This window comes from Pseudophryne corroboree, chromosome 3 (genome assembly GCF_028390025.1).
Source record: "Pseudophryne corroboree isolate aPseCor3 chromosome 3, aPseCor3.hap2, whole genome shotgun sequence".
NCBI classification, from domain to species: Eukaryota; Metazoa; Chordata; class Amphibia; order Anura; family Myobatrachidae; genus Pseudophryne; species Pseudophryne corroboree.
The window spans coordinates 86,907,357-86,927,168 of NC_086446.1; the positions used below are offsets into that span (position 1 = coordinate 86,907,357).

Below are 19,812 nucleotides of genomic sequence, written 5' to 3' on the forward strand. Positions count from 1 at the left end.
CCCTCTAGTGGCTTCCCATAAACGCTCACTGCCACAGGTTTTTCCAGTCTGATTCTGATCAGCCAGATGTGGATGATGATGATATAGATGTGGACAGCTCTCTGTCCCCTGGGATGGAGGCTCTCATTTTTGCTGTAAGGGAGGTCCTCCACATACTGGATCAGGAGGCGGAACCAGATGAGGAGTTATACTTTTATGTTAGACCCAGGAGTTCAGCTACGTTTCCTGTGTCTTAAGAGTTAAGGGAGGCCTGGTTAAACGGTGATAAAAAACCTCTGAGGAATCGAACATTTTTTATCTACCTTTCCCCTTCCAACTGAGGATAGGAAGGTCTGGGAAAACCCCCCATCAGTCGATACATCTGTATCCAGACTGTCTAAGAAATTGGTACTACCTGTCCCTGTATCCCTGAAGGAGCCTGCTGACCGTAAAATTGAGACAACGCTCAAGGCAATTTATACAGCAGCAGGCGCAGCACAGTGCCCCACAATAGTTTGTGGGTGAATCTCCAGGGCTGTGGTAAAGTGGTCTGCTAATGTTATTGATGGTTTAGACTTTACCCCGGGATGAGGTCGTTACTCTGTTGCAACATATACAGGATGCTGCAAATTTTATGAGCGAGGCTATTAAGGAGTTGTGTAAGATAAATGTCCGCACTACTGCTATGGCTGTCTCAGCACGCAGAGCTCTGTGGTTACGTCAGTGGGCGGCAGACGCTGATTCCAAGAAGGGTGTAGAAAATCTTCCCTTTACAGGTGATGCCTTGTTTGGAGACTAATTAAATAAATGGATCTACCAAGCAACGGCGGGTAGGTCTACCTATCCGCTGTCAGCTGCACCACCTGCTGGACGTTCTTACACCGGACCATCCTTACAGTCCTTTCGTGTGGCAAGGTTCAGAGGCAGGGGCCGAGGGGTCTTCGCTACTTCCAGAGGAGCTCATGGTAAGTCCCGTAAACCTGCACCTGCTGTCTCCCTGGATCAGACCACTGGATCCCCTGCCGATAAGCCTTCTGCGTGACTGTTGGCCCCAGCAACAAGGTGACTTTCAGGTAGGTGCTCGCCTTCAACACTTCGCCCACGTGTGGGCGGAGTCCTGCAGGGATCCTTGTCGAGGGACCTCATTTCCCACGGATACCGGCTGGAATTTTCAAACACTCCCTCCTCTCAGGTTTTTCAAGTCGGGCTTACCAGCTTTACCCACAGCAAAAGTTACCTTACAAGGGGCTATTCAAAAAGTTTTGCAGACAGGGGTGGTAGTTCCTGTACCTCCTCCGTTACGCAACAGGGGTTTTTACGTCTTTTTGTCGTTCCCAAGCCAGACGGTTCGGTGTGCCCCATCTTGAATCTGAAGTCTCTCAACCCGTATCTGCGGGTGTTCAAATTCAAGATGGAGTCTCTGAGGGTGGCAGTATCCGCTCTGGAGGAGGGGAAGTTCCTGTAGTCTCTGGATGTCAAGGATGCTTACCTACACATTCCCATGTGGCCCCCTCATCAGGCTTACCTCAGGTTCGCCATTTTGGACTACCATTTCCAGTTTCAGGCCTTACCCTTTGGATTATCCACAGCTCCGAGGGTCCTCACCAAGGTCATGGCGGAGATGATGATGCAGCTGCGCATTTTGGGTGTGAACATAGTGCCCTATTTGGATGATCTCCTGATAAAGGCTGTGTCCAGGGAGTGTCTACTGCATAGCATCGATCTGACTACTCGCCTACTCACGGATCATGGGTGGATCCTAAATTTTCTGAAATCTCACCTGGAATCGACCCAACGTCTTCAGTTCTTGGGAATGATACTGGATATGGTGTTTCAAAAGGTGTTTCTCCCGATGGACAAGGCCTTGACTATCCAGGCTATGGTCCGCTCTGTACTCTGTCCTTGCAGGGTGTCTGTACATCTTTGCATCAAATTAATGGGCAAGATGGTGGCTGCTTACGAGGCAATCCAATACGGCAGGTTTCATGCCCGACCATTTCAGCTGGATCTGCTGGACAAATGGTCGGGTTCTCACCTGCATATGCATCAGGAAGTGACCCTATCTCCGAAAGTCCGGATTTCTCTTATATGGTGGCTTTAAATTCCTCACCTGATAGAGGGCAGAAGTTTCAATATCCACTCGTGGATTTTACTAACAACGGATGCCAGCCTCCGGGGTTGGGGAGCGGTGACCTAAGGGGTCCAATTCCAAGGGTTATGGTCAGTTCAGGAATCTGCTTTACCGATAAACATCCTGGAACTCAGGGCAGTTTACAGTGCTCTTCTACAAGCCTCCCATATCCTGAAGGGTCAGGCGATCCAGGTTCCATCGGACAACGCAGCGGTGGCGTACATAAACCGACAAGGGGGAACAAGAAGCAGAGCGGCGATGCGAGCGGTGTCAAAATCCCTCCTCTGGGCGGAGGCCAACGCAAGGGCCATCTCAGCCATATTCATTCCATGAGTGGACAACTGGGAATCAGACTTCCTCAGCAGGCACAACCTCCATCCGGGGGAATGGGGCCTACATCTCCAGGTGTTTCAACAGTTAATTCACCGGTGGGCCTGTCCGCAGATAGATCTGATGGCTTCTCGTCTCAACAAGAAGCTATGCCATTACTGTTCCAGAACAAGGGATCCGCAGGCTGTAACAGTGGACGCACCAGTTTGCGTACCTGTTCCCTCCTCTACCGCTGATCCCAAGGGTGCTAAAAAGGCTAAGAAGGGAAGGCGTTCTGGCAATTCTAATTGCTCCAGATTGGCCTCAACTTGTGTGGTACTCGGATCTCCTGGCCATGGTTCTGGAGGATCCCTGGCCTCTGCCACTCCAAGACGATCTTCTTCAGCAAGGTCCGTTCGTCTATCCAGACATGCAGCGGCTACATTTGACGGCTTGGAAGTTGAGAGGGAGATTCTAGCGAGAAAGGGTCTTCCCTCCCGGGTTATTTCCACCATGGTCCAGGCCAGGAAGATGGTTACATCAAAATATTATCATCGTATCTGGAAAAAGTTTGTTTCCTGGTGTGAAAGTAGGAAGGTTTCTCCCGTGGAATTTAGAATTGGTAGTTTTCTACTTTTCCTTCAAGCGGAAGTGGATATGGGCCTACGTTTAGGCTCCATCAAAGTACAGATTTCGGCGCGCTCTATGTTCTTCCAGAAACAACTTGCCATGATGCCTGAAGTACAGACTTTCATGAAGGGTGTTCTGCATATACAACCGCCCTTTGTGCCTCCCACGGCTCCGTGGGACCTCAATGTGGTTCTGTCCTTTTTCCAATTGCTTTGGTTTGAATCCCTTACATAGGGTGGAGTTAAAATTTCTCACCTGGAAGACTGTGATGTTATTGGCTTTGGCGTCTGCCAGACGTGTCTCTGAATTAGGGGCCTTATCCTGTAAGAGCCCTTATTTGATTTTTCATGCAGACAGAGCGGAACTTAGGACCCGTCCTCAGTTTTTGCCGAAAGAAGTGTCAGCTTTTCATGTAAATCAGCCTATTGTGGTTCCGGTGTTGTCTGACGCTTCCGTTGGTCCTGAATCCTTGGATGTGGTCAGAGCTCTGAAGGTTTATGTGTATCGGCTCTACAGTTGTGCCGAGCTGCGACTTGGTCTGGTTTTCGAACACGTTTGTTAAATTCTATAGGTTCGATACCTTGGTCAAGGATGACCTTCAGTTTGGTCAAGCGGTTTTACAGGGGTCTCAGCACTCTCCCACCCGTTTGGGAGCTTTGAGACTTCCCCATGGTATTAAAGTACAAGACTCCAGTATCCACTAGGACGTAAGAGAAAATAGGAATTTAATACCTACCGGTAATTCCTTTTCTCGTAGTCCGTAGTGGATACTGGGCGCCCGCCTCAGTGCTTCATTCCTCCTTACCTGTGTAAGTATTTGGTTGGACAGACGTTGAGGTCCCGTTATGTTGTTAGGATAGCCGTGCTATCCAGGTTAGGTTGGTGTTGCTATCTTCTGTTCTGGTTAGCATCCTCCTTACGTTCATGGTTGTGTGTTGGCTTGTTGCCTCACCGCTGTTGTATTGTTCTCTCCATGTTATGTCTGTTTCCTCTGGCTCAGTTTTCCTAGACTGAGTCTGGTAGGAGGGGCATAGAGGGGAGGAGCCAGCACACACATGCACACTAAAAGTTTTAAAGTGCCAGGCTCCAGTTGACCCAATCTATACCCCATGGTACTAAAGTACAAGACCCCAGTATTCACTACGGACTAGGAAAAATAAGAATTTACTTACCGATAATTCTATTTCTCGGAGTCCGTAGTGGATGCTGGGGTTCCTGAAAGGACCATGGGGAATAGCGGCTCCGCAGGAGACAGGGCACAAAAAGTAAAGCTTTAGGATCAGGTGGTGTGCACTGGCTCCTCCCCCTATGACCCTCCTCCAAGCCTCAGTTAGGATACTGTGCCCGGACGAGCGTACACAATAAGGAAGGATTTATGAATCCCGGGTAAGACTCATACCAGCCACACCAATCACACTGTACAACCTGTGATCTGAACCCAGTTAACAGTATGATAACAGCGGAGCCTCTGAAAAGATGGCTCACAACAAATAATAACCCGATTTTTGTAACTATGTACAAGTAATGCAGATAATCCGCACTTGGGATGGGCGCCCAGCATCCACTACGGACTCCGAGAAATAGAATTATCGGTAAGTAAATTCTTATTTTCTCTATCGTCCTAGTGGATGCTGGGGTTCCTGAAAGGACCATGGGGATTATACCAAAGCTCCCAAACGGGCGGGAGAGTGCGGATGACTCTGCAGCACCGAATGAGAGAAACTCCAGGTCCTCCTTAGCCAGGGTATCAAATTTGTAGGATTTTACAAACGTGTTTGCCCCTGACTAAATAGCCGCTCGGCAAAGTTGTAAAGCCGAGACCCCTCGGGCAGCCGCCCAAGATGAGCCCACCTTCCTTGTGGAATGGGCATTTACATATTTTGGCTGTGGCAGGCCTGCCACAGAATGTGCAAGCTGAATTGTATTACACATCCAACTAGCAAAAGTCTGCTTAAAAGCAAGAGCACCCAGTTTGTTGGGTGCATACAGGATAACAGCAAGTCAGTTTTCCTGACTCCAGCCGTCCTGGAACCTATATTTTCAGGGCCCTGACCACATCTAGCAACTTGGAGTCCTCCAAGTCCCTAGTAGGCGCAAGACACCACAATAAGCTGGTTCAGGTGAAACACTGACACCACCTTAGGGAGAGAACTGGGGACGAGTCCGCAGCTCTGCCCTGTCCGAATGGACAAACAGATATGGGCTTTTTTGAGAAAAAAAACCACCAATTTGACACTCGCCTGGTCCAGCCAGGTCCAAGAGCATGTTCACTTTTCATGTGAGATGCTTCAAATCCACAGATTTGACTGGTTTTAAACCAATGTGTTTTGAGGAATCCCAGAACTACGTTGAGATCCCACAGTGCCACTGGAGGCACAAAAGGGGGTTGTATATGCAATACTCCCTTGACAAACTTCTGGACTTCAGGAACTGAAGCCAATTCTTTCTGGAAGAAAAATCGACAGGGCCGAAATTTGAACCTTAATGGACCCCAATTTGAGGCCCATAGACACTCCTGTTTGCAGGAAATGCAGGAATCGACCGAGTTGAAATTTCTTCGTGGGGCCTTCCTGGCCTCACACCACGCAACATATTTTCGCCACATGTGGTGATAATGTTGTGCGGTCACCTCCTTTCTGGCTTTGACCAGGGTAGGAATGACCTCTTCCTGAATGCCTTTTCCCTTAGGATCCGGCGTTCCACCGCCATGCCGTCAAACGCAGCTGCGGTAAGTCTTGGAACAGACATGGTACTTGCTGAAACAAGTCCCTTCTTAGCGGCAGAGGCCATAAGTCCTCTGTGAGCATCTCTTGAAGTTCCGGGTACCAAGTCCTTCTTGGCCAATCCGGAGCCATGAGTATAGTTCTTACTCCTCTACGTCTTATATAATTCTCAGTACCTTAGGTATGAAAAGCAGAGGATGGAACACATACACCGACTGGTACACCCACGGTGTTACCAGAACGTCCACAGCTATTGCCTGAGGGTCTCTTAACCTGGCGCAATACCTGTCCCGTTTTTTGTTCAGACGGGACGCCATCATGTCCACCTTTGGTAATTCCCAACGGTTTACAATTATGTGGAAAACTTCCCCATGAAGTTCCCACTCTGCCGGGTGGAGGTCGTGCCTACTGAGGAAGTCTGCTTCCCAGTTTCCATTCCCGGAATGAAACACTGCTGACAGTGCTATCACATGATTTTCCGCCCAGCGAAAAGTCCTTGCAGTTTTTGCCACTGCCCTCCTGCTTCTTGTGCCGCCCTGTCTATTTACGTGGGCGACTGCCGTGATGTTTTATCCCACTGGATCAATACCGGCTGACCTTGAAGCAGAGGTCTTGCTAAGCTTAGAGCATTATAAATTTACCCTTAGCTATATTTATGTGGAGAAAAGTCTCCAGACTTGATCACACTCCCTGGAAATTTTTTCCTTGTGTGACTGCTCCCCAGCCTCTCGGGCTGGCCTCCGTGGTCACCAACATCCAAAACTGAATGCCGAATCTGCGGCCCTCTAGAAGATGAGCACTCTGTAACCACCACAGGAGAGACACCCTTGTCCTTGGATATAGGGTTATCCGCTGATGCATCTGAAGATGCGATCCGGACCATTTGTCCAGCAGATCCCACTGAAAAGTTCTTGCATGAAATCTGCCGACTGGAATTGCTTCGAAGGAAGTCACCATTTTTTTTACCATGGCCCTTGTGCAATGATGCACTGATTTTAAGAGGTTCCTGACTAGCTCGGATAACTCCCTGGCTTTCTCTTCCGGGAGAAACACCTTTTTCTGGACTGTGTCCAGAATCATCCCTAAGCACAGGAGACTTGTTGTCGGGATCAGCTGCGATTTTGGAATATTTAGAATCCACCCCTGCTGTTGTAACAGTATCCGAGATAGTGCTACTCCGACCTCCAACTGTTCCCTGGACTTTGCCCTTATCAGGAGATCGTCCAAGTAAGGGATAATTAAGACGCCTTTTCTTCGAAGAAGAACCATCATTTCGGCCATTACCTTGGTAAAGACCCGGGGTGCCGTGGACAATCCAAACGGCAGCGTCTGAAACTGATAGTGACAGTTCTGTACCACGAACCTGAGGTACCCTTAGTGATAAGGGCAAATTTGGGACATGGAGGTAAGCATCCCTGATGTCTCGGGACACCAGATAGTCCCCTTCTTCCCGGTTCGTTATCACTGCTCTGAGTGACTCCATCTTGATTTGAACCTTTGTAAGTGTTCAAATTTTTTTAGATTTAGAATAGGTCTCACCTAGCCTTCTGGCTTCAGTACCACAATATAGTGTGGAATAATACCCCTTTTCTTGTTGTAGGAGGGGTAATTTAATTATCACCTGCTGGGAATACAGCTCGTGAATTGTTTCCCATACTGCCTCCTTGTCGGAGGGAGACCTTGGTAAAGCAGACTTCAGGAGCCTGCGCAGGGGAAACGTCTCGACATTCCAATCTGTACCCCTGGGATACTACTTGTAGGATCCAGGGGTCCTGTACGGTCTCAGCGTCATGCTGAGAGCTTGTCAGAAGCGGTGGAACGCTTCTGTTCCTGGGAATGGGCTGCCTGCTGCAGTCTTCTTCCCTTTCCTCTATCCCTGGGCAGATATGACTCTTATAGGGACGAAAGGACTGAAGCTGAAAAGACGGTGTCTTTTTCTGCAGAGATGTGACTTAGGGTAAAAACGGTGGATTTTCCAGCAGTTGCCGTGGCCACCAGGTCCGATGGACCGACCCCAAATAACTCCTCTTCCTTTATACGGCAATACACCTTTGTGCCGTTTGGAATCTGCATCACCTGACCACTGTCGTGTCCATAAACATCTTCTGGCAGATATGGACATCGCACTTACTCTTGATGCCAGAGTGCAAATATCCCTCTGTGCATCTCGCATATATAGAAATGCATCCTTTAAATGCTCTATAGTCAATAAAATACTGTCCCTGTCAAGGGTATCAATATTTTTAGTCAGGGAATCCGACCAAGCCACCCCAGCTCTGCACATCCAGGCTGAGGCGATCGCTGGTCGCAGTATAACACCAGTATGTGTGTATATACTTTTTATGATATTTTTCCAGCCTCCTGTCAGCTGGCTCCTTGAGGACGGCCCTATCTATAGACGGTACCGCCACTTGTTCTGATAAGCGTGTGAGCGCCTTATCCACCCTAAGGGGTGTTTCCCAACGCGCCCTAACTTCTAGCGGGAAAGGGTATACCGCCCATATTTTCTATCGGGGGGAACCCACGCATCATCACACACTTCATTTAATTTATCTGATTCAGGAAAAACTACGGTAGTTTTTTCACATCCCACATAATACCCTCTTTTGTGGTACTTGTAGTATCAGAAATATGTAACACCTCCTTCATTGCCCTTAACGTGTGGCCCTAATAAGGAATACGTTTGTTTATTCACCGTCGACACTGGATTCAGTGTCCCTGTCTGTGTCTGTGTCGACCGACTAAAGTAAACGGGCGTTTTAAAACCCCTGACGGTGTTTTTGAGACGTCTGGACCGGTACTAATTGTTTGTCGGCCGTCTCATGTCGTCAACCGACCTTGGCGCGTGTTGACATTATCACGTAATTCCCTAAATAAGCCATCCATTCCGGTGTCGACTCCCTAGAGAGTGACATCACCATTACAGGCAATTGCTCCGCCTCCTCACCAACATCGTCCTCATACATGTCGACACACACGTACCGACACACAGCACACACACAGGGAATGCTCTGATAGAGGACAGGACCTACTAGCCCTTTGGAGAGACAGAGGGAGAGTTTGCCAGCACACACCAAAAACGCTATAATTATATAGGGACAACCTTATATAAGTGTTTTCCCTTATAGCATCTTTTTTATATATTTCTAACGCCAAATTAGTGCCCCCCCTCTCTGTTTTAACCCTGTTTCTGTAGTGCAGTGCAGGGGAGAGCCTGGGAGCCTTCCCTCCAGCCTTTCTGTGAGGGAAAATGGCGCTGTGTGCTGAGGAGATAGGCCCCGCCCCTTTTTCGGCGGCCTCGTCTCCCGCTCTTAACGGATTCTGGCAGGGGTTAAATATCTCCATATAGCCCCCGGAGGCTATATGTGAGGTATTTTTAGCCAAAAATAGGTTTTCATTGCCTCCCAGGGCGCCCCCCTCCCAGCGCCCTGCACCCTCAGTGACTGCCGTGTGAAGTGTGCTGAGAGGAAATGGCGCACAGCTGCAGTGCTGTGCGCTACCTTAAGAAGACTGAGGAGTCTTCATGCCGCCGATTCTGGACCTTCTTCTTGTTTCAGCATCTGCAAGGGGGCCGGCGGCGAGGCTCCGGTGACCATCCAGGCTGTACCTGTGATCGTCCCTCTGGAGCTAATGTCCAGTAGCCAAAGAAGCCAATCCATCCTGCACGCAGGTGAGTTCACTTCTTCTCCCCTAAGTCCCTCGTTGCAGTGATCCTGTTGCCAGCAGGACTCACTGTAAAATAAAAAACCTAAGCTAAACTTTTCTAAGCAGCTCTTTAGGAGAGCCACCTAGATTGCACCCTTCTCGGCCGGGCACAAAAATCTAACTGAGGCTTGGAGGAGGGTCATAGGGGGAGGAGCCAGTGCACACCACCTGATCCTAAAGCTTTACTTTTTGTGCCCTGTCTCCTGCGGAGCCGCTATTCCCCATGGTCCTTTCAGGAACCCCAGCATCCACTAGGACGATAGAGAAAAAGGAATGACCGGTAGGTATCATATTCCTATTATTACTGGGATCTATTGGGATTGTTTATCTCTATAGAAATACAGAGGTATATCATCTCCAAGGCACTTCGGGGCAGATTCAGTTTTTTGCATAGGAACCCGTTCCAGTGGCTTCTATGCGTTACCTCAGGAAGACTGATTCTGCTCAAAGCCTATGGAGACGGGAGCCAAGTCAGCCCATCGTACATGGCAGAGAAATGCTTAACGCAAGCTGTCATCCAGCCTACATTGCTGAACTTGGGCCTTCCTGATCAGTGTGGTATGGCTGACCGGCGGTCAGGAGGCTGCCGGTCAGCATACCGACGCGGGGATCCCGGTGGGGAGGGCCAAGTGCAGAAAGCCCCTTGCGGGATCGGTGGCGGCCACTCTATGGGTGTACTGGACACCCACGAGTGGAAATAGTCCCTGTTGGTCGGCATAGTAAGGGGGCGGGATGTTGGTGGACCGTCGGTCTCATGAATACCACCCTTTCTGATGTATCGCTGTCTGCTCGTACAGACATATCCTTGCGTTGTAGACCAGAGTTTCATGAAGTCAAGATGTGTTGGAAAGTTCACATCCCTGTGAATTGGATCCCCTGAGTACTAGTTCAAGTAAATTACCTACTTGTCAAATATAGAGTCCATCCTCACTGGACTGGCTGCGCTCTCTAACGTGCTCTTTATCTTTGTTCTTGGGGTGTCTCGTGATGAGCAGAATTTAGTGTCCTGCACAGTATTGGTACAAATGTGCGCCTCACTGTAAATACCTAGTGGGTAATATAGCAGCTTCAAAAGCTGCTACATAAATGTTATTACCCAGAATTCCAGTCTCCTGCCGGAATGGCTTATTTATGAAAACTAGAGACCACACAAACATCACAGGGATCACATTATACCCTACCACATACAGTGTCACAGATCTGCCCTCTCACACTGCCGGGGATGCAGGGACCTTAGACATACAGTGTCATAGATCTGGCCCTGCACACTGCTGGGGATGTGGGGACATACTTTGTTCTGTGTCTTTTAGGAATGTCTTAAAAATCAAACACTATTGATAGCCATTATCCTGTCACAAAGAAAATGTGTGTCTCCTACAGATGGAGCCAGTAACAGGGATTCCCCAGAGAGATTTCCCCGTCCTCTGTATTCCCAGGACTGTACAGAGGGGAATCATAGGACCCCACAGGAGAATCAGGTAGGTGGGATTCAGGGTATCTCCAAATACCAAAGTGATTGTAATTATATGAGCTTCAGATCTACTGTGTTTGTCACTGATTTTCTTTTTACTCTCTGTTAATGAAATCGGACATTATTAGTGTTTATTGTTTGGTGTGTTAATTAGGGTGGAGATCTGACTATTATTAAGGTGGAAAATTCAAAGGAGGAAGAAGAGATGAGTGTAACTGATAATAAGGTAGTGGTTATAAAGGAGGAAGAAGAGATGAATGTGACTGATAATAAGGCAGAAGACAAAGATGGAGAAGAAGAGACGTATGTGACTGATAATAAGGTAGTGGTTATAAAGGAGGAAGAAGGGACGTATGTAAAGGTAGTAGTTATAGAGGGAAAAGAGACATTTGACTGATACAGAGATAGAGGAGGAGACATATGTGACGGGTGATCAGCAGTGTTAGGACGAAGAAATCCCTACATATATCAGCACAGATGAGTAATAATCTCTTATTCCAGAAATGCCAGAGAAATTAATGAAATCTTGTGTATTAGTGCTCCATATGGACAAGCCGCCAACTGTCAATGACACACAGTGAGGAAAACATGTCCAAAGCACATCACCATAATTACACTCCATTAATGTATAGAAAGTCTTAATGGAAATATATGTAATTTTTTCAAAAATTTTTTTAACATCCCCAAAAAGAGCCTTTTGCAACCTACTCCCATCATTTTGGTGCCTTTCTGAGAGCGTTGCATGAAATTTCAAACTATGCAGATGGATTCCCTGTAATAGATTTGGTGGCTTCCAGGCAGTACAGCAAAATACAGTCTATTCTAGGGACCAGGATGCAGCCCTAGTATATGCACTAATGCTTCCGTAGGAGCTTCAGCTGATGAATCTCTTTACTCCTCCCCCGATACTCCTTTGGTGCCAAAGAAAGTGAAAAGAGAACAAGTTCTAGTAGTTCTCATTGCCCTACATTGGCCAAGTAGAACCTGTTAGTCTGATCTGCTGTGCATGGCAGACGGGCCCTTTTCTGGGGATACGGTCATTGGGTCGACAGTCCTTAGGTCGACCACTATTGGTCGACATGGTCACTAGGTCGACATGGTCACTAAGTTGACGTGCGTTTTTCACGTTTTTTTTCTTCATTTTTTGAAATTTTTCATTATTTACAATCCACGTGGACTACGATTGGAAATAGTAACCTTGCCGGAAGCATAGCGAGCGAAGCGGTGCACTAATCAGGGTTCCCCATCACTTTACAAAGAAAACGAAACCCAAAAAAGTTTTAAAAAAGACTCACGTCGACCCTTTCCCATGTCGACCTAATTACCATGTTGATCTAGTGACCATGTCGACCTAATGCATGTCGACCTAAGTGTGGTCGACCTAATGACCCATACCCCTTTTCTGCATCAGTACATTTTATAGGCTGGATTTGAGCTATTACTGATGCAGGCTCTTGAGATAAAAGATACCATGATAAAGGGTTGAAAACCACTTTCTGCTCAGTGCTTGTATAGGTTCTGGAGGACCTACTGTACGTATGTCATTTGATGTGAGCATAGTGGTGCACTTTCGTCCTCCTTCCAACTGCCTCCTATGTACAGTCTGGGTTAGAGTTGGGTCTACGCTTGAGTTGTATGAAACTAAGTAAAGAAAGGGGACACCTGCACTTTTAAAGGAAATTAACGTTCATTCTGGAGGGTAAGACTTTTGTGTAAGGAGTTTTGCGTATTCCGCCTCCATACGTTCCTCCATTGGGACGATGGCATCTGAACCCGTTTTGTTTTTTGCACTGTTCTCAATTTGAGCCATTGGAGACTGTAAATTTGTGGGTTTTTTATATGAAAATGGTCCTCATAGCTGCCACTTCAGCCAGATCAGTTGCAGAATTGGGGGTCCTGCCTTGCAAATCTCCTTTTCTAGTCTTATGGTGATAGTACCGTGTTACGGGCTAACCCAGGGTTTCAGCCCAAAGGATTAGCCTATGTCGCTTAATAGTTACATTACTCTTTCAGTTGTGGCTGGAACAGTCAAGATTTACCCCGGTAGGACTGCCATAATGCAGACAGCTCATCATGTTTGATGCACAATAGAAGCATTTGTCTAACCCAGTGGTTCCCAAACTTTTTGGAATCACGGCGCCCTATAGTATCAGAATTTCTTTTCACAACACTCCTAGGCCAAGAGTTTCTTATTGAGAAATGTAGAAAATGTTTTTAATATTAATTAAATTGTGTTTATATGTCATCCTTAGGGTCAGTTATGTGATGAGGGACAGGATTCACTTCTGTGTGTCCACATATTTTATGATTGGCAGCCACCAGCACTTGGTTTGTCTATTACATGGACCATAAAGAATTTGAATTGGTCCTGAACCACCAACCCAGGGCACCCCTGCAAGTGTCCCGAGTCATTCCCAGGGTGCCACGGCACATCGTTTGAGAACCACTGGTCTAAGCAAACTATAGCCCAGTGGATTAGATGGGCCATTCAGCAATCATATTCTGGCGCTGGGCGGCCCATTTCAGCCCAGATATCGGTTCATTCCACCAGATTAGTTGCTAGTTCTTGGACAGCTATTTGGGTGCTGAGGCAGAGAAGGTGTGTCAGACAGCCATTTGGTGTGTTGCCCATATTTTGACCACGTTTTTTACGGTTTGTGCATTATGATGGAAAGAGAGAAACATAATTTTTATTACTTACAGCTCAATGCACTTTTCTGAGTCCACCAGTAGGGGACACTGTGCTCCCTCCTAGACTTACTGAGCTTCTCTTGTTAGTGATCTGTCTTGCTTACACCCTATCCTATGGAGTGTTGGAACTTGAAAAGAGAGGAGGGGTAGAGAGGGGATGAGCTTTATACTTTTTCATATGCAACCTTTTAAGTGCCAGCTCCTGCACCCCCGGCACAATCCCATGGGGGCAGCGACCTATATGGGCTCGGACAGATGGGTCTAGCAGTAAGTAATCTAAATACTGTTACTGCTGTATTGCAATACCTTTTTAAGGTTGGTTAACATAAAAGAGATGACTCGATCCTGTTTTCCCTGGTATCTGGTTGAATGGTGGGCGTTCATTAGGTCAACACAATTTCAACATCAGAAAATCGACATGCTTCAAACTGTCGGCAGGTCAGCATCCTCAAACTGTCAACAGATTCACAATATGGACATCTGAAATCTTATGTCGAAAGTTTTAGGATGCCGATGGTTATGGTTAGGCACCGCCAGGAGGTATTGGGTTAGGCTGCGGAGGAGAGGTCAAGGTTAGTGATAGATGTAGGCGGATAAATACTCACCGGCACGCTGCAGTATCAAAGCTCCACACCGGAAGTCATGGTGTGCCGGGACCAAGTAAGAAAACACTGGAGCCGCTGCTGGGAGAAACTACAAAACTGGGAGACCACCAAGGACGGTTTGTCGACAGTTCATCATGTCGACATACAGTATCATCCGGGTAAACCTGTTGAACCTCCACATGATGACTGTCAACAAGTCATACCACACCCGTTTTCCCTAATATGCTATGGGTTGCATAGTGCACACACATTTTCTAATCGCATATACACAATGTACAGTACTCGGGGAGATATACTGTCACAGCGCACCGGACACTGGCTTATACTTACCGTGCATGGCAGCACTGCGGTCCCAGTCTGTGGTGGGCAGCAGGGGGAGACTCGCTGCTCCCGGCTCCCCTCCTCCGGCTGCAGCATCTATGTACACAGGCGGCTGCTACCCCCATATGGACGCATGCGCTGTGTCAAATTTTAAGAGACAGACGCGCCAAGCGTGACATCACGTTTGGAGCGAGTTTCAAATCTCCTCCCTATAAATGGGAGTCTCTAAGCGTATAGGCTCTAATACCTTGCTCCAGCGTTAGCCTTGTGCTTCCCAGTGTTCTGCTTTCCTGTGCTCCATTCCTGGATCCTGACTTCTTCGTGTTCCGTTCATGGTTCCTGCCTTCCTTCCTTCCCTGTGCTCTGTTCCCGATTCTTGCCATCTTAGTGTCTCTCTCAGGGGGTCCCTGGTGAACTCCACGCCTCTGTACTGAGGGGTAAATGTATGAAGCAGTGATAAGAGTCGAGAAATGAGCCAGTGGAGAACCAATCAGCCGCTCTGTATAATTTTATAGTATGCAAATTATAAATGTTACATCAATGCTGATTGGTTGCCATGGGCAACTTCTCCACTGGCTCACTTCTCCACTTATCACTGCTTCATACATTTACCCCTGTGTCTCAGTCAGTTCCATAGTACGAGTTAACATCCATCACACCCTTCCGTGAATTGTGACAATAATGTAGAGAAAAATCACTGTTCCCTATGTTGTTTGTAAGCATCTTAACGATTTTGGTGTCACCTTACAATTGTATGGCTACAAAAATCGGCTAGATCAGGCCTGTGGCTCTCCAACTGCTTTGAAACTACACATACCAACATGCCCTGCCACGTTTTACCATGACCTAATTGCAAAACTGTGGCAGGGCATGTTGGGACTTGTAGTGTCACAACAGCTGGAGAGCCACAGTTTGGCCAGGCCTGATCTAGATGTATAAAAAAAAATTAAAGAACTCAATTGCTTATCGGTTGTTGTTTTTTTTTTCTTCACATATCGGCATGTATTAACTGCGGTGGCTGCTGGGGAACAGGCTGTGCATGGGAGATCTTGTGCATGCCCATATTCTATATCTCCATTTATGAAATCAGACATAATTGTTGTATTATTTAGGGTGAGTACCTGACTGAAATTAAGGTAGAACCTATGGAGGAAGAAGAGACGTATGTGAGGGGTGATCAGCAGTGTAACGAGGAGGAAATCCCTACAGATATCAGCGCAGGTGAGTAATAATCACTTATTACAGAGAGGAGTCACATATTCTCCTTGTTCTGTCACTACAGCAGCCTCTTATCCTACACCCTCAGTACAGACTAATGAGGACAATTTATCTGGGCAGTGGGGGTGTCAGGAGCCATCAGCCTCTATTACACTCCTGCTCTCCCCCTCACATCATGTCACTGTGTTACCAGCCCAGAGATCTGACCAGTCTCCTCCACACTCTCTGGTGTATCTTATACATCAGGAGCCATCAGCCCCTATTATACTCCTGCTCTCCCCTCACATCATGTCACTGTGTGTTACCAGCCCAGATATCTGACCAGTCTCCTCCCCACACTCTCTGGTGTATCTTATACATCAGGAGCCATCAGCCCCTATTATACTCCTGCTCTCCACCTCACATCATGTCACTGTGTGTTACCAGCCTAGAGATCTGACCAGTCTCCTCCCTACACTCTCTGGTGTATCTCATATATCAGGAGTCATCGGCCCCTATTATACTCCTGCTCTCCCCCTCACATCATGTCACTGTGTGTTACCAGCCCAGAGATCTGACCAGTCTCCTCCCCACACTCTCTGGTGTATCTCATACATCAGAAGCTATCAGCCCCTATTACACTCCTGCTCTCCACCTCACATCATGTCACTGTGTTACCAGCCTAGAGATCTGACCAGTCTCCTCCCTACACTCTCTGGTGTATCTCATATATCAGGAGTCATCGGCCCCTATTATACTCCTGCTCTCCTCCTCACATCATGTCACTGCGTGTTACCAGCCCAGAGATCTGACCAGTCTCCTCCCCACTCTCTGGTGTATCTCATACATCAGGAGCCATCATCCCCTATTAGACTCCTGCTCTCCCCCTCACATCATGTCACTGTGTGTTACCAGCCCAGAGATCTGACCAGTCTCCTCCCCACACTCTCTGGTGTATCTCATACATCAGGAGCCATCAGCCTCTATTATACTCCTGCTCTCCTCCTCACATCATGTCACTGTGTGTTACCAGCCCAGAGATCTGACCAGTCTCCTCCCCACACTCTCTGGTGTATCTCATACATCAGGAGCCATCATCCCCTATTACACTCCTGCTCTCCCCCTCACATCATGTCACTGTGTGTTACCAGCCCAGAGATCTGACCAGTCTCCTCCTCACACTCTCTGGTGTATCTTATACATCAGGAACCATCAGCCTCTATTATACTCCTGCTCCTCCCCTCACATCATATCACTGTGTGTGTTACCAGCCCAGAGATCTGACCAGTCTCCTCCCCACACTCTGGTGTATCTCATACATCAGGAGCCATCATCCCCTATTACACTCCTGCTCTCCCCCTCACATCATGTCACTGTGTGTTACCAGCCCAGAGATCTGACCAGTCTCCTCCCCACACTCTCTGGTGTATTTCATACATCAGGAGCCATCAGCCCCTATTATACTCCTGCTCCCCCCCCCCCCCCCCCCCCTGCTCACATCATGTCTCTGTGTGTTACCAGCCCAGAGATCTGACCAGTCTCCTCCCCACACTCTCTGGTGTATCTCATATATCAGGATCCATCAGCCCCTATTATACTCCTGCTCTCCCCCTCACATCATGTCACTGTGTTACCAGCCCAGAGATCTGACCAGTCTCCTCCTCACACTCTCTGGTGTATCTCATACATCAGGAGTCATGTAGGACATACATTAGACAGTCATGGAGGACAGCCACCCTAAACCCACCCCCTTTCCCCGCCTGTGGTCCTCCTGGCAGCTGCACCTGCTGGACTTATGGTAGCTATGCCCTTGCTTTTTGTCCTATGACTCCGGCAGGGCAAAGTTTCTACTTGGGTGCTGTTACTCACTAAGGCCTCCATTTGGGTGGTGGTCTGCTTATCCCTGTAGCTACGTTTATGCAATGTGTTGGTATGAAATACCTGGTATGGGAGTTTTCGCTCACTATGTAACCCTGCATATTATTATGGGTCACGGATACCACATGTAAAGACAACAGAGAATATACAGTTGTATATTTATTGTATTTGATGTTAGCAATACAGTACATAACACTGCGAGGTATTTAAAACAATCGCTGTGTTAATTACCAGTCCCCTAATTTAGAACTTACCCACTGCAGTGATCCTATGAGGAGGCAACACTCCACACCCCAAGTCCTGACCAATGTCGGTCACAGCAATCCCTTCCTGTGTGCCCATCCAGAGACAGAGATAAAACTCTCAGGTGTAATGTTCTGCATAAGTGAGAGGAGGCTCGCTAGCACAGTATAACAACGCCGAGGCCTGACGTGTCTCCTTGTAGAGCCTAAACTCCACACCCCTGAAGATGTTACATAGTAGCACCAACCTTCTCCTGTCCTGACCTTTTAAGACTGCTCAGTATCCTAAAATGTTGGTACACACTCCTGGGGATTCCATGCACATGAGGGGTCCCCCTGATTTATCCTTATAGCCAGCTGTGACATCACTTAACCAGCTGTTTGGAACTTCCTGCCTCAATGGTGTATTACTGAACTGTACCAGAAGCGTCGCTCACCTCTTATGCACCCGGTGCAGCCACGGGCGCAAAAGGGGAGTGGATTCATGGGCGGGGAATGCCTAAGTGCCCGACCCGCGTTTTCGGCACTCCAGGGGTCCGGGAGTTGCGGGCTGCCCCTGGAGACTAGCACGTCTGCAGTGCCTGCTCCTACATGGTGACAGGAGCAGGGTTGCTGCACGTAATGTTACAGTGCAGGAGCCGGCACTTTGGTGCAGTCTATACCCCTCACCCACAGTGCTACTATACAGTCCCTTAGGTGCTGTCTATACCCCTGACCCACAGTACAACTATATACTCCCTTAGGTGCTGTCTATACCCCTCACCCACAGTACTACTATACACTCCCTTAGGTGCTGTCTGTACCCCCTCACCCACAGCACTGCTATACACTCCCTTAGGTGCTGTCTGTACCCCCTCACCCACAGCACTGCTATACACTCCCTTAGGTGCTGTCTGTACCCCCTCACACACAGCGCTACTATACACTCCCTTTGGTGCTGTCTGTACCCCTCACCCACAGCGCTACTATACACTCCCTTAGGTGCTGTCTGTACCCCTCACCCACAGCGCTACTATACACTCCCTTAGGTGCTGTCTGTACCCCCTCACCCACAGCGCTACTATACACTCCCTTAGGTGCTGTCTGTACCCCCTCACCCACAGCGCTACTATACACTCCCTTAGGTGCTGTCTGTACCCCCTCACCCACAGCGCTACTATACACTCCCTTAGGTGCTGTCTGTACCCCCTCACCCACAGCGCTACTATACACTCCCTTAGGTGCTGTCTGTACCCCCTCACCCACAGCGCTACTATACACTCCCTTAGGTGCTGTCTGTACCCCTCACCCACAGCGCTACTATACACTCCCTTAGGTGCTGTCTGTACCCCCTCACCCACAGCGCTACTATACACTCCCTTAGGTGCTGTCTGTACCCCCTCACCCACAGCGCTACTATACACTCCCTTAGGTGCTGTCTGTACCCCCTCACCCACAGCGCTACTATACACTCCCTTAGGTGCTGTCTGTACCCCCTCACCCACAGCGCTACTATACACTCCCTTAGGTGCTGTCTGTACCCCTCACCCACAGCGCTACTATACACTCCCTTAGGTGCTGTCTGTACCCCCTCAACCACAGCGCTGCTATACACTCCCTTAGGTGCTGTCTATACCCCCTCACCCACAGGGCTACTATACACTCCCTTAGGTGCTGTCTATACCCCCTCACCCACAGCGCTACTATACACTCCCTTAGGTGCTGTCTGTACCCCCTCAACCACAGCGCTGCTATACACTCCCTTAGGTGCTGTCTATACCCCCTCACCCACAGCGCTACTACACACTCCCTTAGGTGCTGTCTGTACCCCCTTACCCACAGGGCTACTATACACTCCCTTAGGTGCTGTCTGTACCCCCTCACCCACAGCGCTACTATACACTCCCTTAGGTGCTGTCTATACCCCCTCACCCACAGCGCTACTATACAC

General features: G+C 48.3%; 1 protein-coding gene across 4 annotated transcripts in view; it reads left to right on the forward strand.

Annotated features, from left to right (window-relative positions):
- Positions 1-19,812, forward strand: part of LOC135057058 (oocyte zinc finger protein XlCOF8.4-like) — a 146,190-nt gene that overhangs the window by 122,679 nt on the left and 3,699 nt on the right. For 3 of the 4 annotated variants that reach the window (XM_063962946.1, XM_063962947.1, XM_063962948.1), the window contains 3 exons: positions 10,858-10,955; positions 11,103-11,174; positions 15,678-15,786. In XM_063962946.1, coding sequence (XP_063819016.1) covers positions 10,858-10,955; positions 11,103-11,174; positions 15,678-15,786 — 279 coding nt within the window. The remainder of the gene's footprint in view (positions 1-10,857; positions 10,956-11,102; positions 11,175-15,677; positions 15,787-19,812) is intronic. The other variant, XM_063962949.1, reaches the window with a different exon arrangement.